At 42.1% G+C, this 25,330-nt stretch overlaps 2 protein-coding genes across 3 annotated transcripts; one reads left to right on the top strand and one right to left on the bottom strand.

Moving 5' to 3' along the window:
- Positions 1 to 5,269: 5,269 nt before the first annotated feature.
- Positions 5,270 to 9,010, bottom strand: Naglu (N-acetyl-alpha-glucosaminidase). 2 transcript variants are annotated; one of them, XM_065235468.1, is made up of 5 exons: positions 8,754 to 9,010; positions 8,512 to 8,693; positions 7,264 to 8,452; positions 6,435 to 7,205; positions 5,270 to 6,318 (listed from the first exon to the last, which is right to left on the bottom strand). In XM_065235468.1, exons 1-4 carry the CDS (start codon positions 8,979 to 8,981, stop codon positions 6,480 to 6,482), a joined length of 2,325 nt encoding a protein of 774 aa, XP_065091540.1. In that variant the 5' UTR covers positions 8,982 to 9,010; the 3' UTR covers positions 5,270 to 6,318; positions 6,435 to 6,479. The 2 variants fall into 2 exon arrangements, with proteins under 2 accessions (XP_065091540.1, XP_065091539.1); XM_065235467.1 differs by having other exon boundaries at positions 5,270 to 7,205.
- Positions 9,011 to 21,152: 12,142 nt separating this feature from the next.
- Positions 21,153 to 21,965, top strand: LOC135712543 (uncharacterized). The gene has a single exon (XM_065235503.1). It carries the CDS (start codon positions 21,153 to 21,155, stop codon positions 21,963 to 21,965), a length of 813 nt encoding a protein of 270 aa, XP_065091575.1.
- The last annotated feature ends 3,365 nt before the right edge of the window (positions 21,966 to 25,330 follow it).

Raw genomic sequence — 25,330 nt, 5'->3', positions numbered from 1 at the left:
TGAAAAAAAATCGAACCGGTAAATTTTTGTTTGATTTTCAAACCCCCAATGTCAAAAATTTACACTATTTTAGCTCATAATATTTTCAGAATCAAAAGATTTTTTAAATACTGCAATGCTCATCAAAACTTGAGAAGTTTGCGGTTCTATTGCAATGGATATATGAAAATATTCTGTTCAAAAACAACGAAATTATGAAAGTTTTAGCATTTTTCAGTAATAGACAGTGGGGGTTTGCGAGTTAAAGTCATTAATTCCAATTGGTTTACAGGCTTTTTTAATTTGTTTTTATTTTATTTATTTATTAACTTATTGATTGATTGATTTTTTAAATCGATAAAAATTTATAACATTTATATTATTAAAAAATATATGTTTAAGTTTAAATAGATGCATAAAATACTTCTTCAAACTAGTTTTTAAGCATTTTTGCGTTCAATAAACTTTCTGTCAGCTAAAACAATTAAAATTAAAAGGATTTATCGGTACTGCATAAAAAAAACGCTTATCACTTATTAGGCCTTGATTGATTGTTACTTGTAAAGTATTTATTTTAAATTAACTATGCTGATTAGAATTTAGGGTTGCGGCTACACTCGGACGGACACTTCATGAAATAGGAGTCTGTTTTAGTTGCCCACTGATGTGATGGGGTGTGGCATCTACCAGCTTGTCAGAATATTTTGTGGGTGATTGGTTCACAACAGCGAGCTACCTTGCCTTAGAGAGCCGAAAAAGTGCATGGGTACATTATTTAGAGTGACCACTGACCATCCCATTAATTATTACTTTTTTAAACATAATTTTGAGTTTTAATAACTCATCATCATGCTAATTTCATTCGGTTAGAATGAAACCAAAAATTAATCACATTCGCAAACACAACCGCACATACAAATAAATATGGTTGTACTAAACATGGTGACCCGCAATGTGCACAATTAGAATACTGATGGTAAGACTGGCAGCCATATGTTATCCACCAGAAATAAACATAATAAACTAATTTTTCAATTTATTCATGTTTCACACCCTATTAACATAAAAACGTGAAATACTTATTACAGCTGTAATGTTTTCCAATAGTTTGAATATAAATATTTTTTTTAGAGATCGATTTTTCATTTCGAAATATTTTTAAGCTGCGTATTTGTGGCATCAATTTGTAAGTTTTTGAAGGCGTATATATTTAATCGAAGCAAAATGTGTGTGTGTTTTTTTTTCTCCTTTATTAGAGAGATTTTTAGCCTAAGGCTAGTTCATCTCTTCTTGCAAAATGTGTAATTTCACCATAAAACTAGATGCGTTTGAAAAAAACGGACTAGTTATCTATATTTTAAGGAAATAAATTTCATACTTTTATTCAAATGACTTTTTCTACGATTGTCATTTTTGATTTTGCAGTCTAAATAAAAACATCAGTATGCTTTTTCCGCATCACCTCACAAAAATATCCAATACATTTATGTGGTTAACTTGAATGACATTTACATGTATTCGAAAACATCACAGTACTGTTTTAAATATTTCAGTGGAACATTGCAGTTAAGTCAGTTGAAACCTCATTTACAACTTGTGTCATTCAAATATCATGTTACATGCATCTTATTTGCAACACCTTATGCCACAAACAAAAGTTGCAAAGAAACTCCACCTTCTGTGCTTTTAAAGGTACAATGAAGTTTTATATGCGGTGCGTTGTCCATAATTTAGACCGTCTATTAGTCACACTAAGGTTGTTGTTATTCGCTTAGAAACTAATGGTGTTGCTTGGGGAGGGAATACACACACACACACACACAGACACATAGACACACACACACACACACACACACACACACACACACACACCCACACACACACACACACACACACACACACACACACACACACACACACACACACACACACACACACACACACACACACACACACACACACACATACACACACACACACACACACACACACACACACACACACACACACACACACACACACACACACACACACACACAAACACACACAAACACACACACACATACACACACACACACACACACACACACACACACACACACACACACACACACACACACACACACACACACACACACACACACACACACACACACACACACACACATTTGTTTATTATTCAGTTCCAACCTGGATCGGGTATCAAGATCGGGTCTACTTGTTTTCTTGCAAACGTCAGCTTGATCATTTGTTTTTAAAACCTAGCTCAGGTTGAGGTTCGCACTGACAAAAAGTTCGGTTCCAACCCCTATAATAAACAAATTCGCTATAAGTGTTGGAAAAGCGAAATGGTTAGTATTAACGCTGACAAACAGAACATAACACTCGCAAGTTGTTCATCGAACAAGCATTTAACGGTCAATTTAAAAGTATCGTAGTTGGTAGTACCGCCACCTGTGGCGCACATAGTCAATTCCCTTGCGTTTGACGTTTACACACTACTGCCATCTGTTCAGCGTACTACCCACCACAGTGTACTCAACAGATGGCGGTTATGTTTTAGCGACGATGTTTTACAATGAGAAATATTCAGTGTGTTATATCTGTTTGTCTGTGGTATTGACGTTTCAATGACATACTTGACGTATTAATAAAAAATGCTAACAATGTTTAAAAATTCTTTTCTTGGACAAAATGGAAAACAGTATTTCTTAGATCCGGTAAACATCACTTCAAAATCACGTCAACATTACGTGCAAATCCATTCCAATTATAGTGGAAACCACGGAACGTAAACGTAAGATGAACAGTATTTTCCAGTAAATAGGGGAAATGATGGCTTCGGCATGACAGACTATTTTCGGCAACCCAAATTGAAACACTGTTTTCACTGGATTTTCTTACGAAAATACTTCGCTGAATGCATGCAAATGATTCTTTATGCTTTCAGCTTCAATTTGACTATATTTTTACCACTGAGAAAAAGCAATCTAGCAGAGTTTTCTTGAAATGAAACACACGCACTACAAATTGTAGCTGATTTCGAGTTGCCGATAATAGAACAGCAGATTTACATGCAGTTCAAATGGAACGGTTGCCGAAGAAAAACTGGTTGCCGACAATACTCGCTCTCAGTAGAGAAGATTGGAGCTTTGTAAAAGCGTTTCAAAACAGTTTTTGACAATTCTTTCGACTGAAATTGTTAGAGCAGCTGGCAGCAAAAGATTGTAAACAAACCAATACTGCATATGTGTGCGTTCCATAGAGAAAAAGGCTATAGAAAGAAGGTCGCTGCTTAGGTTGCCGAGAATACGTAAATTCCCCTATCATTTCAAAATCACGTATACATTACGTGATAACCGGTTCCAAGTTAAGTGGAAATCACGTTATATTTACCTTACTGTTCACGTTGACCGCTTAATGCAGGCCAGTGACAAGGCCTATACCAACAGCAGCGTTTGACAGTAGGCAATGCATGTCCCGGGCTCAAATTATTTATTTTGCTGTGCTGGGCCCGCTATCACGGTACAATATGTTGCCTACGCACCTGTCACTGGGCTGGCTACATGGGAATATTTTTGGCTACATGGTATTAACACAGACAAACAGATATAACTCTTAGAAGAAAATTCTTCGAAAAATATCGTCAAGCGTATTTTGCATGCGCACTAGCACCATTTATCATCCACATTCCCAAGCATTGTTTTGCAACCGGAGCATCCCTCGTTCATGTTCATGTTATTGGTTTTTCCTATGTTTCGAGGGGTGAATCGATTAGCTTGGGACCGAAGAGAGTACCAGAGCTGAGCCAAAAAGTTGAGCACATTATTTCGGGACCTTCTAGTCTTAGAGTTACCTCTATGGTTGCAGCGACCGTCATAAAACTAGAATTTAACATAAGCGGGACAATATTGTTGTTTAGGTAGTGGGAAGCAGCAAAGGAAGAACCTGTTCTCCAGCTTTATTACTGACTTATTTGAAAGATTAATGATTGCCAGCAACGCCACCTGGTCGTATCCTACCTACCTTTCTACCACAAAATCATTAATCCCTGTGACATTTGGTCGTATATAGAGTTCTATAGAGTTCTCTGCATCCCTCATTCGAGTATTAGTACAAAGTGGCGCCGGTAGTGTAGTGGTAAGCGCGAGTACATCTCACCCCAGCAGGCCTGGGTTCAATCCCAGTCAGCGCCGCCGGGATGTTCTAAGACATAACATCTCTGATCACGCCTTCCTTTGGAAGGGAAGTAAAGCCGTTGGTCCCCGGTTCATGAGTTGATGGGTCGATAGGCAGGGTCCAGGTGTGGAAGAGAACTACTTCTCTTTCCGAGGTAACTTCTACAAGCAGACGAAAGGACCTCCCTATCCCCCTTTCTGTGTGAACTTTTAATGGCCAACTTGGAGACAATCCTGAAGGAGAAAGGACTATTACCAAACCGTTGGTGGAGGTTTGTTGACGATACCTTCAGCGTAGTTAAACGGGAAGCCCTTCCACAAATTTTAGATTAGATCAACAGAATTCACAAGGATATCAAATTCACTCACGAGGTAGAAAAAGACGAGAAACTCGCATTTCTCGATCTTCTAGTGATCAGGGAATCGTCATCATCTTCCTCGCTTGAATACGAAATTTACAGGAAATCAACAGTAGCACCAAAAGAGTTATCCCCTATACTTACAACCATTCGTTCCAGCATAAAATGGCCACCTTCCACCACATGATTCATCGGATGCAGACTCTTCCACTTAGCGATACAGGAAAGGTTAAGTAATTACAGTACATCTTCGAAACAGCGAGACTCAACGGATACAAGGAAACCACAATCCAGGCAATCATCGATAAAAAAAAAGCGAGAATTCTACAAAGGAGATAATTTACAACCCTCACCGCAGCACCTGAACCCTTGAAATGAGTGTCCGTTCCATTTGATCAAGATATTACTTGTAAGCTAAGACCACAGTTAAAACAATTCGGATTAGATTAGACATAACCAGTTGATATCATTGTTAGGATCCACTAAAGACCCAGTTAATGTTTTAGGTAAATCAGGTGTATATAAATAAGCTGTAATCATTGTAAGGGACCATGCATAAATGACGTAGCATTTGAGGGGGGAGGTGAGGGTTTCAGAATTTGTGACCGGCCATGTATTGGATATAGCCAAATACGCTACGAGGGGGGGGGGAGGACTATAAAATTGATCAAAAATATGCTACGTCATTTTTGGATGCTCCCTAACAAAGTATACGTAGGACAAACCAAAATAACTTTAGCAACTAGATTTAAAGAACATATAGCGTAGGTTAATAAGGCCAAAAAGCAAGAGAAAAAAGGCCTAGCATATGATTTCAAATCAAAGGTTGCAGAACACATCTTCACAGAGGACCACCAACTATCGACGGAGGACAACACGATTTTACGAACCGTATCTACACCATGGAAACTGGATGTTGCAGAGAGCCTCGAGCAGAGTTGCGACCTATCACAATCACGATCGCCAAACAGCTGATGGTAGTAACGCTTTGTACATTCCTATCAATGTGCTCGTCGAAGCTCTCTCCATGACCATTTCTTCAAGTTGACGAAAGAAGTAAAAAGCAACTGGTGAATGTCGTCTTCTGTTGTGATCCATCACCGATCTGGTCATTCCTGACAATCACGACACTCATCTGTGCTCTGCTTGCTTATGTGAGTGTGTCGTGAGTGAGCCCAACAGCTTCCGTTTAATGTTGCCTGCTTTGTTTGTAACTCACACACTCGCGCCTGCCAAGTCGAACTTGGAATGCGTAGGCATTGTTTTCATTTTCTTCTGTCGTTTCGCTTTTTCTCATGATTGTACTGCAGAAATCTTCACTGTTTTCGTTGTGCTTTTCATTATCAGCAGCGAGTGTAAAGATTTGCTTGTGAGCAGCGACCATTACTGGTGATTGTTGTTTGCCATGGCTCTAACTCTCACTGCGTGACAAAACGATCTGTCAGCGATAGTCGGTTGATGCGAAGACGAGTGTCACGTGAGTATTATGATATTTTGCATCACTGGCCTCGAGATCAACAAACAACGGAGTTCAACTTTACTCAACAGGAATCAAGGAAACGGAAACACATGGCTTTTCAAGTTACTACCTAGGACGCATCAACGAGTAAGCAGCGGAGTATCTGCTGCTACAGGAAATTAAATTTAAGATTACCTAGCTTCTAAGTGAAAATGTACCTGGGTTAATATATATTCGGATATATACAAGACACTGAAGAAGTCTGCACAGTATGTAGACGAAATACGCTTATCTGTCAAGGATAAGCAAATAAGGTAGTGGAATTAAATAGAAATTACTAATCCTTATCTCTCTTTTTATACAGGTATTCCACTCAGACGCCCACGTTCATCAGGACTGTCTAACAGTTCTGGATGGAGGTGGGTCTTCTTCTTAACAGCCGTTTGGAGCTCGTACAACCTACGAATTTGTGCAACTTGGCTTATGCTATGCTAGGATTGTAGTTCATTGAACTGGCGATGCTTGCATGAAACTCATCCTACCACCGAGCTTCCTCTTCCGTTTTCCAAACTTGTTTTTCGGTTTCCTTGGTAACTCCAACAGCAGTTTGGCTCGATTACTCCAAACCTCAAACAGTTCCCGGGCCACCTGCATCGTATCTCCTTTCGCTTCCGTCGGATATCGTTTGTTGTCCGTACAGAATGGTAACTCCACCGTCTTAAAAATCTTATCCCTCACTTTGCCCTCATTCAAAGTGCCATTTCCCTCTAACGCCTTCACCATCTCCGTCAAGAACAATTTCCACCGGGGAAGGAAAAAGTCCTGTACCACACCGGCCCACTGCTTGTTGGCATAATCGACTATTTGTCCCTGCGGTCCCCAAAGGGTTATCTGATTGCGAGCGTTGTACTCGTACTTGTGTCGTTCGAGGCTTGTCTCCGCCAGAACTTTGGCCGATTCGAGCCATCGTCCAAGTAGGAAGTGTTTGTCAGTACGAAGCAACCGATCGATGTCTTCCAGAAGCGCCTGGAAAAGAATGGTCAAGTATTTTAGGGAGCCTAGGTTCCTAGATGTGTAGGCATTCATGATGTTAAGGTAAAGCCGATCGGCAGTGTTTTGTAGGAATTGACGAGTCAGATCAACGACATCGTTGTGAAACAAGGTACTGTTTAAGTTTGCATCCAGTAACATCAGTACTCCTTGGTTAAAGAGGCTCTCATTGTACCAGACCTGCAAAAGAAGGCCATTTTGTTGAGTCATTTCAAGTTTCCTGGCTAACGGTACTCACCCATGGATGGAGCCTCGTGCTTGGTCTCCGGTTGAATGTATACTTTCCACGCATCATTTCCAATTCATTGAAAGAGTAAACCGTGTATCGAAAAATGCTCCACGCTCGGAGCAATAGTTTGTCCTTGCTTCCATATCTAACGGAAGCATACGTCCGGAACCACCGCTCGACGTTATCAATATCTGGATTCCATCCCATCTCCAGTGCAAACTCATACAATCCATAGTTCTGATTGATCCCCTCCGGAGTTATACCGGTTCCAATCATAGTCATACTGTCATTTCCTCTCGTTTCACGAATTCTTTGAAAGACTAAATCCACCGATCCTAACATCCCCAGCGTTCCACCGAAGTTACTCAACATGCACCAAATGAACGGTTGCCCATGGTAGGACTCCGTTCGATCATACTGTGGAAACTGCTCTGACTGTAAGTCTAGCACTAATATTCTACCAATAGGAGCGGCCGTCAGGAAAGCTCGAATTGCTGAACCACTCCACAATGGGTTCTTCACAAACATCCATCCTTGCAGCAGCCAAACTGCCAACGGGTCGGCACTGGACATCGCCTTGTATATCCCAGCCGATGCACTATAAAGGTACTTGGAACTGAAACTTTGAGGTTGTATCTCATTGAACGGATCACTGAAGTAGATGTGATCAGTACCGTAACGATCGATTACTTTGCTGAGGAATCTGCGTCCTATTTCGAGGAAAAGCGGATCAGTTGGATCCAAAAACAAAGGACTGGCGTACTGTGAGGGGAAATCATTCCAAACCTCCACCGAAGTTAGCTTAGCTTGCGGGTACAACTGAGCAAACTGAACTGGTAGATGTCCCGCAAAAGCCGGCAGAGCTAAGGCCATTCCTAGATTTCGCATCTCCTGAACCATTTGCGTTTGAAGCTTCCGTGAGAAATTGATGAAATTCACTGTTAATGGTCCACCCCAACCGCGGATGTTTCCCATCCGCTGCCAAGCAAAGAATCCGGGTCCGGAAAGATGATTGTCGATATCGTGCTTAGTAAGATTGAATTCCTGATACACCTCACCCCACAGATCTTCCTGAAACGGTGCCAAGCTCAGGGTGATACCCTGCATGGCCATCCAGTCGATGTGATGGCGCCATTCGGTCCAGGTCCACCAACTGAATGAATACGACCAAGTACAAACGTTCTGGTAGTACACGATGCTGCAATCGATCAATCGAGCTTGGTCAAGCGATCATATCCCAAATCTAGTATCAGTTACCTGCTAGGAGCTTGTACTTCCACGTCAACCTGTGGTAAATCGTCCGGTACATTCAATTGATCCCCATCCCATGAAACATGACATCCACAGTAATACTTTAAATAGTGATAGAATCCTTTTGCCACAGCAACTCCACTCGATCCTGTAACAACTACCACTGCTGAGTCGTTCGTTTTTAGGATCTACAAAAAAAAAAAAACTCCTTTTTACCACCTTCTTGAGATTTTTACTCTCGCATCTACCTTAAACGTATTCAGCTTCAATCCGTTATCAACGAAGACCTTGAACTCGTGCGCTCGCTCCGGCAGGACACGTCCGATTAGTTCCGTGGCAGCCTGCTGTTGAACCTCCGGAGGAGTTTTCGTTTGTACATGCTTGAAAATGTGAGCGCTATGAGCATTTGGATCGGCCTCGATGACGATGGCCGAAAAAGCAAACACAAACAGTGCAATCTGCTGAACAAGCACCATAGCCTAGCGTGCGGCCAAGACGATCGCGAGTGTTGTATTCCCTTCAATTATCAGTAATAGACTGATTGTATTCGGTAAATTGTTGGTTCGTTTAAAGACGACTCAAGAGCCAGTTCTTCCCAATTATGCATGTAGCGTTCTGTGATTGTCTGGAGAAACTGAGTGATTATTTTTGTTTCAGATCTGCTTTGGGCTTGAATTACTGGCGGAAACTCTCATTGTTGCATTTACATTGTAACAGTAAAATAAATACTATAGAATTCTGGGCATCAACACATTTAAAAAAAAAAATATTATTGATCAAAGCAGAGCTTTGTATCGTCATCAATAGATTTTGGAATCTTCCATATTGAGCGGAATCTTTTGAATCTTGCTTATTAGTTTTTGAATGGACCTTCTCCGGTTTGTGTGAACCATTGCACAATTGTTTGTTTTGGTCAATCATTCACATTTGAGCTAAAATTCGGCCAAAAAAAAAATGCAAAATGGCATACGGGGGTAACGTTGACAGTTGTTTGAAGTATATTTTAATTATTTTTACAACAATTGTTTTTCAAATATATGTCGGCTCCATTTCCAAATTTGTCAATTTTGCTTTCAGAAGGTCACAAATAGCGATTAGCTGTAACGATAAGCAACGCGATGAGCGAGCAATCAGCGATCATAAAATCGCTAGTTGTGATCTTATGAAAGCAAAATTGACAAATTTAATGTGTCATACACAAACTTTACCACCTTTTCTTGCATCTTACATACAAAAATTATCATTATAGTATCTCATTGTTTCATAATTACGAAAAATAGCATTTTAGCTGTAATGAGCAATTGCAAGCCTGTCGCTAACAATCTGCTATTTATCAATTGTATATAGATTAACGCGTCATTGGGACGGTACTATTGGATATTTTCGGTTGCTATTGAAAATTTAATCGATTGCTGAATTTATGTATGGACCCAAATTAGGGACACTTAGGCCGACATTACATACATTTCCCCTACATCGACATAAACACCAGATTGAAATAAAGTCGATACATACATACATACATACATACATACATACATACATATGCCAAATATCCTGCACTTGATCTTACTCCATGAGGCTGCTGTATTTACACTAAAACAGACTAAATTATTCTCTATTTAAATGTTTCATTCATTAAACTTACCACATTAAATTTTCTCACAAAAGTAACCCGAATAGAAATTTACATTAGCCCAACGTTTGATTTTGATGTCTACATCAGCATCGAAATCAAATGTATTCTAATGTTTTCTTATGTAGATGTTTTCCGATGCTAGAACCAAACGTTATTTGGATGTTTTCGGATGTACACAACGTTAGAGCTAAACGTTGTTCGGATGTTTTCAATTGTACTTCCTGTTTGTTGTTCTCTGATGTTTTCAGATGTACAAAGCGTTTAAAGTTAACGTTGTTTGAATGTTTTCAAATGTAGATGTTTACTTATGTTTTAAGAAGTACAAACACTAGAATCTTACTTTTCAAATGCTTTCAATTATATTTACAACACATTAGAATTAGAAACATGATCGTGTAAACACTACACACGCTTGTTGTTAGATTACATCATAAAAATGCGTACATAACAGTCAATGCTGAAGCTCCCGTTTCCCACCAGGCAGTTAACTGACCTTAGCTAACCTAATATCATTGCGGCAACTCTCTATGCGGCAGGGGAACTATGCCATTAGCGCGCTACGAGTTGTTAGACCACTGACATAGGCGCCAATTTGTAGGTGACGAGGCACTTGGTGACATTACAGCGAGCTTGACGATTGTTGCAGCATTATTTTTTAACAAACTACCAGTTAAGGTGTGTAGTGTTTACAAGATCATGTTTCTAGCTCTAATGCTTTGTACAATTGAAAACATTGGAAAAGTTAATTCTCATGTTTTGCACAACCAAAACCATCAGAAAAAATAAAATTGTTCAAAAAAAATCATCCATTCTGGTAGACTATCTCTTAAATGCATACAGAATAGCCATTGCTTAAGCTCCCGTCTCCCACCAGTCAGTTAACTGACCTTAGCTAACCTAATGTCATTGCGGCAACTCTCTATGCGACAGGGGAACCACAGACAAACAGACGTAACTCTTCATTGTGTATCTTCGTTCACGCATTTACCGGTTGATTTGAATATTATCAGTTCCGCGAACTACTCGCCGCAGCGCTGGCATCGGATCACTTTGACGTTTCTATACATTCTATAGAACTTTTATGCAATATTGTTTGCGAGTTAGCGAGTAAGCTTGTTTTCCGCGAGAAGCCTGAAAGATGTCACTACTGAGGTCCTATGTTTTGAGATACTATGTTTTCAAGAAAAACTTTTTCAAAGAGTTACGTCTGTTTGTCTGTGGGGGAACTATGCCATTAGCGCGTTAAGAGTTATTAGACCACAGACATAGGCGCCTATTCGTGGGTGACGAGGCACTTGGTGACATTACAGCGAGCTTGGCGATTGTTATAGCATTTTTGAGTGAACTACCAGACAATCATGACAATAAGATCGCTGCGCCTCCAGATCTCCCTTTAAATCGACCCGCTGTGCCAATTTGTCAATAATGCATGACACTTTGGACGGGGTTGCTGGCTTGTTTGGTCCACTGTTCGGATATACAAGTGGCAAGCCTTTCCCTTCACGGATCGCTCCAAAAATTGCTGCCTGTTCCACAGATGATCCACAAATGCGGAAAGTTTTGGGCTACCAGTCTTCTACCTTATTGACGAACTGCAAATATATAATAAACAAAATTATTGTGCATGAAAAATATGACAATGGACAATGCTCGAGGAGCACTGGGAGTTTTCGAACGACGCGTGATAAGGACCATCCTTGGCAGGGTATATGAAAATGGTGTATGGAGGAGAAGAATGAACCACGAACTGGCGTAACTTTATGGCGAACCCAACATCCAGAAAGTCGCTAAAAGTGGAAGGGTACAATGGGCGGGACACGTTGTAAGAATGCCGGACAAAAATTCCGCAAAAATTGTGTTTTCCTCAAATCCGGCCGGTACAAGACGCAGAGAAGCACAGCGTGCTAAGTGGTTAGACCAAGTGGAGCAAGATGTAGGAAGTGTGGAATGCTCGAGAAATTGGAGACAAGCAGCCAGGGACCGAGTTAGTTGGTGCAACTTTGTTATACAGGTTAGGTTCCGAGGGACGTCGGACCAGCAAAAGTAAAGTAAGTATCTTATACGTTGGCTAAATGGTTATCCAAACTGCCTAAAAGTTCGAAGAAATAGTTATTAGATAGTACAGAATTCTAAATTGGCATTATTTATGAAAAATTTACGTTAGAATTCTTAAATCTCAATCTTTCCCTGATTGCGAACCACACTTTAAATTTTATATAAACTTGTGACCCATCTTGTGTACCATCATAAGGCTTGATGAAACTTATTCCGCCCGGAAACATGTTTTTTTTTTCGAAATTATGAAGTCATTATACGTTATGATGACATTTTGTATTTTTAAGTTACAAGAGGACGTTGCAAAGGATGAGTTTGACGTATGAAACCTGTGCATTTAGTTTTCAGAGAGTCGCAATCAGCGAATTCATTAAATCGCTTATGGCTGTAAGCTCCAATCGGTATTATCCTCGGATTAAATCCCGATCAAGAATATCCGGCTGCTTTGATGTCGACATCAGAGTCATTCAACACGATGCTATGTAAACAATTCGCAGATCATCCAAACAGGGACGGTATTAAAAGTTAATCCGAGTTGGAGCTTACAGCCATTATTGCGGCTCTCTGAATCCAATATTAATAGGTTGAAAAAAAATGGTTTTAAAATGGAACCTAAATCAAAAATTTCATAAATTTTGGTTCACATGAACTATGATAAATCAGTGCGATTACATTTGCAAACATTAAATATTTTGTTGTTAATTAATACAGAATATTTATTTATATTTAAAATTAAAAATTATTTAAACATACATATCATTTTTTTATTATTACGGCGCTTTAGATTAGCGATGGCGGTTTATTCTGTTGTGGGAGGGCTTGGGTTCAAACCCATGATTTTCTGCTCGGTAAGCAAAAACGATCCCTCCAGGGTCATCGAGCATCTTAAAACCACAACATTCCACGACAATATATGATTATGTTTTAACTTGGCATGTAATGAACAACAGAGATACGCGATAATTCGTATAGTTTCTGCGATTGATGGTTAATTAATTTACGACGTATTCGGGGTATCATCCAAACCATTTGTGGGATAGTTTACCCATCCGGGATACAGTTCGTTTATGGTATTTGTTTATATAGGGACTGGCAACAGCGACAACAGCGAATTTGGAACTTACCATTTGTCTATGATATAACAACTTAACTGGATCGTCATGTTCACCATCTGTCACTGTCTGCAAAAATATTTAATAGCAATTACCTGTGTTGTCCTTCAATGAAAACAAATTTTCTTGCATTGCCATGGTCATCTGCGATGAGGGTGGTCCACTGATCATTCGGAATGAGCTTTCCGCACATCATTGAATCAATTTAGATATCAATGTACATAGATGGTGTCATATGCAAAGTGCGAAAAGAGAATGAAGGAAATACATACGAAAAAGATTAGCTACAAGAAGTGACAGTTTCATCGGATTAGTCACCAAGTCTCCCCCACCACTGCTATCTGCAGCCCTATGTAAGCTATGTAAGCATGTAAGCTATGTAAGCATATGTATACTTTCCAAAAACTTCAAAATTTTATTTAATCTTATGAAGTTTTTAAATTTTGTTCTCGATGTTTTCAACCAGTATCTATTCCAAATTAAACAAAATTCCCCCATGCAATGTATGCTTATCGACACAAATAATAATGCAGGGTATATTCTGATATAATCAAACCCAACTCAAGCTGATACCAGTGAGAAGCTATAATATCCCCCTACCAGATACAGATAGTTGCATAACAATCCGAACTCCCACTATACACTCAGGTCTTTTTTTACACAGGGGATACGTACCGTGTAAAAAAAACCGTGTAAAAAAAAACCTACGAGATTTTGATTTTTCGCATGCTTAAATGTTTTTAAAAAATCGGATTTTTATGCCATTTGTAATTAAAGCATGATATGGTCCATATAGACATATTTTAAAAATTTCTGTATTTACACCAAAATTTGTGATTTTTTTAAAGTATGCCATTCGATTACCTATAACTTGAAACGGATAATGTGATTAGAAGCAAGTCGATAGGTTGTATCGTTGTCGAGAAATCGTTAAAAACGTACCGTGTAAATCGTGAAAAACCGTGTAAAAAAAACCGTGTAAAAAAACCGCTTAAAAAACCCGTGTAAAAAAAGACTTCAGTGTACACAATCAAAAAGTTTCTGATCAGCCTTATCCTATCATTACTTATTGAGTTTTCTTTCTTCCCTAAAATTCACTTGTAAGCAAACATCGAAGATCTGATTTATATCTGTATTAGTTGAAATAAAAACTTCCAATATTGCCTATAACTACAAACAAACTAAATGGGGACCCGTATTCGGTTTTCCCATCGGGATCCGTATTCGGTTTCCCCATCGGGATCCGTCTAAGGAATCCCCATCGGGATCCGTATTCGGTTTCCCCATTGGGACCCGTATTCGGATTTCCCATCGGGATCCGTATTCGGTTTCCCCATCGGGATCCGTCTACGGAATCCCCATCGGGATCCGTCTACGGAATCCCCATCGGGATCCGTATTCGGTTTTCCCATCGGGATCCGTATTCGGTTTCCCCATCGGGATCCGTATTCGATTTCCCCATCGGGATCCGTATTCGATTTCCCCATCAGGATCCGTATTCGGTTTCCCCATCAGGATACGTATTCGGTTTCCCCATCGGGATACGTATTCGGTTTCCCCATCGGGATTCGTCTACGGAATCCCCATCGGGATCCGTATTCGGTTTCCCCATTGGGACCCTATTCGGTTTTCCCATCGGGATCCAGATTTGGTTTCCCCATCGGGATCCGTATTCGGTTTCCCCATCGGGATCCGTATTCGGTTTCCCCATCAGGATACGTATTCGGTTTCCCCATCGGGATCCGTATTCGGTTTCCCCATCGGGATCCGTATTCGGTTTCCCCATCGGGATCCGTATTCGGTTTCCCCATCGGGATCCGTATTCGGTTTCCCCATCGGGATCCGTATTCGGTTTCCCCATCAGGATACGTATTCGGTTTCCCCATCGGGATCCGTATTCGGTTTCCCCATCGGGATCCGTATTCGGTTTCCCCATCGGGATCCGTATTCGGTTTCCCCATCGGGATCCGTATTCGGTTTCCCCATCGGGATCCGTCTACGGAATCCCCATCGGGATCCGTATTCGGTTTCCCCATTGGGACCCTATTCGGTTTTCCCATCGGGATCCGTATTTGGTTTCCCTATCGGGATCCGTCTACGGAATCCCCATCGGGATCCGTATTCGGTTTCCCCATCAGGATCCGTATTCGGTTTCCCCATCGGGATCCGTATTCGGTTTCCCCATCAGGATACGTATTCGGTTTCCCCATCGGGATCCGTATTCGGTTTCCCCATCGGGATCCGTATTCGGTTTCCCCATCGGGATCCGTCTACGGAATCCCCATCGGGATACGTATTCGGTTTCTCCATGGGGATCCGTATTCGATTTCCCCATCAGGATCCGTATTCGGTTTCCCCATCAGGATACGTATTCGGTTTCCCCATCGGGATACGTATTCGGTTTCCCCATTGGGATCCGTCTACGGAATCCCCATCGGGATCCGTATTCGGTTTCCCCATTGGGACCCGTATTCGGAATCCCCATCGGGATCCGTATTCGGTTTCCCCATTGGGACCCGTATTCGGTTTTCCCATCGGGATCCGTATTCGGTTTCACCATCAGGATACGTATTCGGTTTCCCCATCGGGATCCGGATTCGGTTTCCCCATCGGGATCCGTATTCGGTTTTCCCATCGGGATCCGTCTACGGAATCCCCATCGGGATCCGTATTCGGTTTCCCCATCGGGATCCGTCTACGGAATCCCCATCGGGATGCGTCTACGGAATCCCCATCGGGATCCGTATTCGGTTTTCCCATCGGGATCCGTATTCGGTTTCCCCATCGGGATCCGTATTCGGTTTCCCCATCGGGATCCGTCTACGGAATCCCCATCGGGATACGTATTCGGTTTCTCCATCGGGATCCGTATTCGATTTCCCCATCAGGATCCGTATTGGGTTTCCCCATCAGGATACGTATTCGGTTTCCCCATCGGGATACGTATTCGGTTTCCCCATTGGGATCCGTCTACGGAATCCCCATCGGGATCCGTATTCGGTTTCCCCATTGGGACCCGTATTCGGAATCCCCATCGGGATCCGTATTCGGTTTCCCCATTGGGACCCGTATTCGGTTTTCCCATCGGGATCCGTATTCGGTTTCCCCATCGGGATCCGTCTGACTCAGGACAAAACAAACCTCGAAACAAACTTTGCATGCGGCGAGGGACCGAGGGACAACAATTTACATCGTGATGAACTTTGATTCTAATGTAACGTTTGGTTCTGTTGTCATTGGATGTATTCTGATGCTTTATGCGTGCAACAAATTACATCGTGATGAAGTTTGATTCTAATGTAACGTTAGGTTCTGTTATCATTGGATATATTCTGATGTCAAATTTTACATCGTCAAGACGTTTGATTCTGATGTAACGTTTGAGGCTAATGTATTTTTATGTACTTGGACGTCACACTGAAGTCTGAATACATTAAGGTTACAGCAATACACGTTAAAATTTAATGTATTGAAGATGTCTGTTGATGTTTCCTACATTACAATTTCTATTCGGGAAGATATACAATTGGCGTTGACGGCACCGCCGAAAAATCGTCACTTTTAGCAAAGATTAACAGTTTCTTATGAGAATTTTCCGTGGAGCGAAAGGATAGTACAAAGTCCGCCATGTTTCACGCACAGTCTGACGTTTGCTTATGGATTTTAACATTGGAGTAAAGAGCTACAGAGTCGCCGTCAACGCCAATAATCTGAAGTAACAGTGGTATACCCATAATATACCCACACGGCGAATGAGAACGACTGAAATTTGAGTTTAGTTCACTCATCATCGCCAAAAGTGCAGGAACTCAGCGATGAGTAAATTTGCCTCATGTTTTCCCAGGTTTTTCCAGGATTTTCCAGGGAAAAATTCCCGAATTTGAGAAAAGTAAAGATTGGATTCACTCAGTCTATTGGTACTACTCTGAGACTGAATAAAATTTTCGTCAGTTTCCTCATTTTCCGGAAGATTTTTTAGGTTTTCCACAGGAAACCATGAGACAAATTTTACTCATCGCTGAGTTCCTGCACTTTTGGTGATTATGAGTGAACTAAACTCAAATTTGGGTCGTTCTCATTCGCCGTGCACTGAACTAGCGCCATATTGTTTACAACTATGAGTGTCACTCATTTTTTTCAGACGTGAAAATAACTAAGGGTTTACGTGAAACGCACATTGAATGTGTATTTGGGCAAATCACGTAAACTTCATTAAAAAATGTAGCGGTTTCGAATGGAATTTCCCTTCATATGTAAGTGGTGTCATATAGATTCTACTTGGATGATGTAAAATTGACGGCAAAATAAAAAGAGATACTCTATGTGATTTTTCACGTAACTTTGAGCTGTAAATACGTTAAAATATGTGAAAAATAATAAAATAAGACCCCTGTTGAAGAGTACGGCCCCCCCGAAGCGTCAACCCTGAGCTGGACCACTCTCGCTCTCATCCACCCATGATCATCACACCATCACCGAAACAAGGACTGGAACGAAAGAGAAGACATTAGGTACGATATCACGATCGCTCTTATCAACCGTTGTGGCGTGATAAGGGAAGGTCCATTAATTATGTCACGCAAATTTGGCCCATTTTCAACCCCCCTCCCCCCTTTGTCACATTTTTTATATGGGCCTTAATTGTTTTTTGTAAGGCTCGTCACAGTTTCCAAAAACCCCCCTCCCCCCTAAAAGTGTGACATAATTAATGGACGATCCCTAAGAAGGAAATCTGATCGTGGGATATTCTCGCATGGGAGAGGAAAACATCGCAGGATTGTCGGCTGCTGAAGGCCTTCGGATGAACTGCCTGGATGTAGGTCGTATCAGTATCGCCTAGGTCACGGTGAAGAACGGGTGCTCGACCCGCACGTAGGAAACCGAATTTTAATGTGTTTAGTATAAGTTCATTTACGTTAAGAATAAACCCATGTTGTGTCCGTAGTATTAAATGTCGTTGTTTGCGTGTAATAAAGTGTAGACTTTTTTTATAAGTGCCCTTTGCTTCGCATTTTAAAGAGTGGCCGTTCGGTGAAGAAATTCGATGGCATTGAAGTTCTGCTACCACGATTGAATGTGGACAATTGCTGCATGCTGCATACCTACTTCCCCTTGTTCGTCGGAAGTCACCTCTACTACTCGATGTTGGTTTGGCTGCCTCGCTCAACGCCGCTATTGAAGGATAATTTGGACCGGTAAGCAGGCAGGAACCAGACATTTTGGTCCTTCGAACCGGATGGTGGACCATCTGCGTGTTCTGGAATACTCCTTCGGCACTGGGTCGACGCTGGTTTCGGCCATCGCTTTCGAACGCCATTGCATCACCACGAACTACACCATCAGAGGTCACCGCACTCTGCAACAATTGCATGGGAGCCATCGCACTTTGCACAAAGCCTGACCGCTTGGGATTTAGCGTCGCATGGACTGGAGTGCCATCGCGGTTTCTTAGGCTCGATTTGGCTTGGGACAGCCATTTGGAATTTGAATTACTGGAAACGAGTTTTGCATGCAACGAAATTGATAGGCCACTGCATGATAGCCAAAGCACGGACGGTCTGTGCTGACGAATACCTGGAATTGGAAATTGTTTTTTTGGATCGCTGGACTGGCGCAACGTCTTCTTGCTCAGGTAAGCTAAGATAGTGCAGTATATATGTCCAGTCGAATCGGACCCTACTACATACTAACACAATTTTCGACGTGTTTTCTGGACCTGCGATCATCAACCGACGGCAAGGAAAGCCGTCCTCCGAACCACACATCGGAGCCTACGAAGTACTGGTTCTTCGTCTGCCGATTACCTGGAACGACAAGTTTCACCAGTAGTCACTGTCAGTGGGGTTGCATCCATTCATCAAGCCATCACGATAGGACTCGTATGGCAACTCAACAGTGTCGGCATTTAGGAATGAACAGGTGGTATCATCTTAAGTTTTCTCGGGTGAGTGAACTTTTTTAGTGTACTACCGAAGCTAGAAATAGATAAATACACAATTTTGAATGGAACCTATCCTCTTCGCTTTTCCATCCACTTGCTGAGCCCTGAAAGATCGTTGAACGATCTATTTGCGAATCATTTACGTTTAGGTTTTGGATATTCGGATTTAACCGGGATTGTACTGCTGTTGGTTATACGAGTAAGTTGCCTCAAACGGAGATGAAAAACTTCCCAAAATTTAGTACTTTTTCCTCAATTCCGGGGTTCAGCCCAATAACCCAAATTTGAGTAAATCGCATATAGTAGTTTCCATTTAACATCAGCAAAAAAATTACCTACTCTTAAGTACACACAAAAAACAAAAATTGTATCTTTAAAAATTTTAACATTTCATATTACAAGTTTCTCGAATTTGGTAGTTTCAACTATGAATATTTTCAAAATGAATTGTTTTTCTTTTGTTTGAAAGTTTTTCTTTCATTATCGACATGTAAATTTAAAAGTTCATACTTTTAAAATAAAAATTGTACAACTGTCAAAATCACCTCTTGAAAAGCTCATTGTCATGGTCCAAAAATCCAATAGGGCATATAGTATGAGACACTAGAATCAAACCGCAGAAAATCAATCGTGCATCGTGCAGTTCCGGGAACCGATTCCGGTAGCGGAGGCAATGAGAAAGAGTAAAGTTTTCGCAGAAGGTAAGTTTGCAACTACTGTCTAGATATTTCGAGGGTGGTTTTGAAAACAAGATGATTATTTTCCAGATCGCCAGCATATTGGGACGTTAGAGCACACTGCAAAGATGCTTTCGGTGGCTATCAATAGCGTTTACAATGTATCGCTGGAGGGATTACAGATTCCGTTCTTTTCTATAGGACACTGGTAAGATTTGTCGCACCAGGTTTTCCTGCTTATCACCGGCCAGCTGTGAAAAAAAAGATGCACTTTCATTCGAGCAAGTCCGCTGCATGTTGGAGCCCCGCGTCTGGGAGAAAACCTTCACTAAAGCCATTCGCCAAAGACAACATCCCTGATATCAACATCCTGATGTGAATGAAAAATAGAAATATGAATATTTACAAAATACTAAATAAATAAATGTAAATATTGGTTATTTCCCTTTTACATAAAATCAATTAAATTAAAAATAATTCGTATTTGAGGTGAAAACTTATATTAATTGCGGTGAAATAGCCTTCTTTTGAAGCAACACTTTTCCAACATCAATTTAAAAGTATTTGGTTTTTAGTTTGACAGTTCTACAATTTGATTTGAAAGTTTAAACTTTTAAAATTAATAATATGCTAAACTTTTGTTTTGACAGTTGGTTGACTTTCATTTTAAAAGTTAGCTACTTTCTACCAAAAACAACCAATGCAAACTTTTAATTCTATCAACGGTTCTTTTAATTTTATCAATGATTATTTTTTGTGTGATATATTCTACCCAAAATTAAGTTTAATTCACGTAAATTTGAGAATATTCAATTTACTCAGAAGTAACTTATTGCGCTGAACTATATCGTTGGGTCGAATCTCTCGTTCCTTTTTTGACAACAATAACGAGTGCAAGTGAGAGGTTGAACTCAATATTAAGTAAAAAGAACTCCAATTTTGGGGTCAGTATTTTTTCTCCGTGCAGTATATGCCCGGCCGAAGTCAACTTATTCGGTTACTACACCATATTCTCTCTCCTTGCTTGCATCTCTGCTTCGCCGCCTGAGTTATTGCTGCATTTCGGCGAATTGTGTGACGTCATACGACTTGTTTGAACTGGAGCACCACTATTCGTTCTCTCGGGTAAATTAATGCAGTATATGCCTAGCGAAGCTAGGTCAACTTGCAGCATACTACACAACGCTTCACTTTTTGGTTCCCGATTATCGTGACATATTACCATGCTACCTACCGCTACCAAGAAGCCACCGTCGATGAGGGCATTGACGGCTCGTTTGAAGGAAATCAATCTGTCCTTCAACGATATTTTGCGGTTTTTCCAAGCGTTTAGAGCAACCAACACCGCTACTGAGGTTGAGGTACGCCTGGGTAAGTTGGATCAGCTTTGGGAAAGTTACAGTGAGGTCTTAGTGGAAATCTTCGCCCACGATGACTACAATCCGGAAAGTGCCACGGTAGATAAGGAGCGTACGGAGTTTAGCGATCGCTACTATGAAACGAAGTCGTTTTTAATGGACAAAGCCAAGGATTTCCAGAAAGCACATGCATTGGAACAGTCCATGAGAACAAGTGATGCTTCGGTGCACGGATCCGTTGATCACGTTCGTCTGCCACAGATCAAACTGCAAACTTTCAACGGTGACATCGATGAACGGCTTAGCTTCCGTGATTTATACACGTCACTCATCCATTGGAAGGTGGATCTACCAGATGTGGAAAAGTTCCACTACCTTGAAGGGTGTCTGCAAGGGGAACCAAGGAACCTGATCGATTCTCTACCGATCACGAAGGCCAACTACCAGGTGGCCTTGGAATCATTATTGCGCCGGTACAATAACAGCAAGCACTTGAAAAAGCGGCAGGTACAGTCGTTGTTTAAGCTGACGCTCTCCAAAGAATCTGGAACTGAACTGCACACTCTCGTGGAAGGCTTTGAGAGGATAGTGCAGACTCTCGATCAGATTATCCAGCCAGCCGATTATAAGGATCTTCTGCTGCTGAATATCCTCACTGCTCAAACCTTTTTCTCCTGAAGATCCATCGAAATCTCATTCCACCCAAGTAGCTAGCATGACAGCTACGAATGCATTGGTGTCTGGTACAGTCCACCAGCATGCATCACTGGTACCTACTGTTGGCAACGACTGTCGTTATAATTGAGCATGACAATAGCTGTCGCCATCACGCTCGCGCTCTTCTGGACTCAGGGTCGGAGAGCAATTTTATCACTGAGCGATTGAGTCAGTTGATGAAGGTAACTCGCGACCGAGTGGATATATCGGTGCTCGGGATCGGACAAGTGACCATCAAGGTCAAACAAAGGGTACATGCATTGGTGCGCTCACTAGCGTCTCAGTTCTCACGTGAACTAGACTTTCTGGTTCTCCCAAAGGTGACGGTGAACCTGCCAACAATCAGAGTGGATACGAATGGATGGTCGCTTCCAAGCGGAATTAAACAGGCTGATCCCGCATTTTTCGAACCGAACGCAGTGGATCTCTTTCTCAGTATCGAACACTTTTTCGATTTCTTCGAAACTGGTCGAAGAATGTCCCTGGGAGAAGGTAATCCAGCTCTCCATGAGTCCGTATGTGGATGGATAGTAAGCGGTGGTGTCTCTGTTCCATCTCGCTCTCTCCAAATCACATGCAATGTATCGACGCTGGATGACTTGAAGTGGCATTGATCTCTCGTTTCTGGTCCTGTGAGGAGGTTGAGTCAAGCAAGGCTCACTCGCCGGAGGAAACAAGGTGTGAAGACATCTTTGTTAGCACAGTACAACGAGGTTCGGACGGTCGGTACACTGTCTCACTACCGATGAATGACGACGCCGTCTCACGGTTGGGCGAGTCAAGGGACATCGCATACCGGCGTCTCCAAGGAACGGAACGCAGACTGGCTAAGGATTCATCGCTTCGGGAACAATACAATGCGTTTAGGACTACATCAAGCTCGGTCACATACGTGAGTCAACCACCTCAACGGATACGGAGTTGGATAAACGGTGCTTCCTCCCACACCATCCAGTCATCAAGGAGGCAAGTACCACTACCAAGGTGAGGGTGGTTTTCGACGCGTCGTGCAAGACATCCAACGGAGTGTAGATGTAGAGGCACAATATCCACTCGCAGCGAGAGCGGTTCTCGATGACACCTACATGGACGATGTCATTACAGGGGCGGACGACGAAGAAACAGCAACCACATTGCGGGTACAGCTGAGCACAATGATGTCGAGTGGTGGATTCAAGCTGCGAAAATGGGCTACGAATTGCCCAGCGGTGCTGGAAGGAATTCCGAAGGAAAACCTGGCGATTCGGTCGTCAGAAGGGATTGTTTTGGATCCAGATCCTTCAATCAAAACACTGGGGCTAACTTGGATGCCAGTCTCCGATACTCTCAAGTACCAGTTTTCAGTTCCTAGTCTGAACCCTGATACACCGCTCATTAAACGATACGTGCTGTCAGTAATTGCCACACTGTTTGACCCTCTGGGGCTCTTGGGAGCTGCCATAACATCGGCCAAGATATTTATGCAACAGTTATGGGCATTACGTGACGGACAAGGTTAAAGGCTTGATTGGGACCAGTCGCTACCATCGACGGTTTGTGAGCCCTGGAGAAAATTCCACGAACAGCTACCACTGTTCAATGAAATACGCATTGACCGTTGTGTCATCACTTCGAATGCTGTCTCGACGGAGATCCACTGTTTCTCGGATGCCTCGGAGAAGGCGTATGGAGCATGTCTGTACATGAGGAGCCAGAATGTCAACGGAGAAGTGAAAATTCGTCTTCTTACCTCCAAATCAAGGGTAGCGCCGTTGAAATGTCAAACAATTCCCCGACTGGAATTGTGCGGGGCGCTCCTTGCGTCAGAGCTCTTTGAAAAGGTTGCGATTCGGTTCAAGGGAAAGTCGTTTTTCTGGACAGATTCCACCTGCGTTCTGCGTTGGATAGAAGCTCCTCCAATGACTTGGACCACCTTCGTTGCAAACAGAGTTTCAAAAATACAGTCCATTACCCAGGAATCTCAATGGCGACACGTTCCAGGAATTCAAAATCCCGCAGATCTTATCTCCAGAGGGATTTCACCGGAAGATATCGTGAACAATTCGTTCTGGTGGCAAGGACCGACCTGGCTAGAGGAAGAAGAATGTCAATGGCCAAGCCTGCCACATAATTCACCAACTGGAGAAGGAGATGATGAAAAACGGCGGACTATAGTTGCTGCACCAACTTCTGTATTCGCCGAATTCAACCAAACGTACTTCAGCAAGTTCTCGTCCTACACAGATCTTGCTCGTTGTACAGCATATTGGTTGCGTTATATGAAGTTTCTACGAACACCGCGAATGGAGAGGAATTGCCCAGCGTACCTGTCGTCGGCAGAGTTGAAAGAGGCGGAAAACACCCTGGTCCGCTTGGTACAGAAGGAAGACAGAATGGAAGGCGTTGTCCAAAGGGGAGGCAGTTGCGAGAGGATCGACGTTGCGGTGGTTCAATCCATTCATATCGACAGATCAACTAATTCGGCTTGGCGGCCGTTTAAAGCATTCCATGGAAAAGGAAGAAACCAAGCATCCGGTTGTACTGCCAGCACGGCATGTATTCATTCACATGCTGCTACGACACTATCACGAGCGACTGCTACACGCTGGACCACAACTGCTGTTGAGTGTTGCAAGACTTCGCTTCTGGCCGTTAGGAGGAAGGAGTATGGTGAGGAACATAATCCACAGATGTCAGACGTGCTTCCGCTCGAAACCATCGTCAGTCCAACAACAGATGGGAGATCTACCATCGTCACGAGTCACGGTATCTCGACCTTTTTCACAGACGGGTGTGGACTACTTTGGTCCAATCTACGTAAGGCTCGCTCCAAGGCGTCCGGCAGTCAAAGCCTATGTAGCGATTTTCATTTGTATGTGTACCAAGGCCGTGCACATGGAACTTGTCTCGGATTTGTCAACCGACAGATTTCTTCAGGCACTCAGACGGTTTATCGCCAGGCGAGGGCGGTGTACCGATATTTTCTCCGACAATGGCACCAACTTTGTCGGTGCACGGAATAAGTTGCAGGACTTCCTCAAGTTGCTCAAGAACAATGAACACCGTGAAGTTGTCACCAGGGAATTAGCCAAGAAAGGAATACAGTGGCCCTTAAACCCTCTGAAACTTATTTTTGCCGAGATTTGCACAGCCTAACTCAGCAGAAAAAAAACTAAGTGTGTATGAGAATCTTCTCCGAACAAACTGTACCTTTAAGGTTCAATTTACTTTGATACTTTTTGGAAAATTTCAAAAGCAGTTTTTTCCGACGCATTATTTCAGATTGTAAAAAAGGTTGCACTATTCGATTCCTTTTGATATTTTACACAAAATGACGCAAGCTTGTT

Source organism: Ochlerotatus camptorhynchus, unplaced genomic scaffold (assembly GCF_037179485.1).
Source record: "Ochlerotatus camptorhynchus isolate MF236.1 unplaced genomic scaffold, CSIRO-AGI_Acam_v1.1 ptg000491l, whole genome shotgun sequence".
In the NCBI taxonomy this organism is placed as follows: domain Eukaryota; kingdom Metazoa; phylum Arthropoda; class Insecta; order Diptera; family Culicidae; genus Ochlerotatus; species Ochlerotatus camptorhynchus.
Note: the sequence above shows the minus strand (reverse complement) of the source record. Positions and strands in the feature narration are given on the sequence as shown.

Bases quoted from the DNA above. Each gene is read 5' to 3' on its own strand.
- LOC135712543 (XM_065235503.1), top strand. From the start codon at position 21,153: ATGCTACCTACCGCTACCAAGAAGCCACCGTCGATGAGGGCATTGACG.
- Naglu (XM_065235467.1), bottom strand. From the start codon at position 8,981: ATGGTGCTTGTTCAGCAGATTGCACTGTTTGTGTTTGCTTTTTCGGCC. The intron at 8,694-8,753 runs GTAGATGCGAGA...TTTTTTTTGTAG, and splicing joins TGAAGCTGAATACGTTTAAG to ATCCTAAAAACGAACGACTC. The intron at 7,206-7,263 runs GTGAGTACCGTT...CTTCTTTTGCAG, and splicing joins GCACGAGGCTCCATCCATGG to GTCTGGTACAATGAGAGCCT.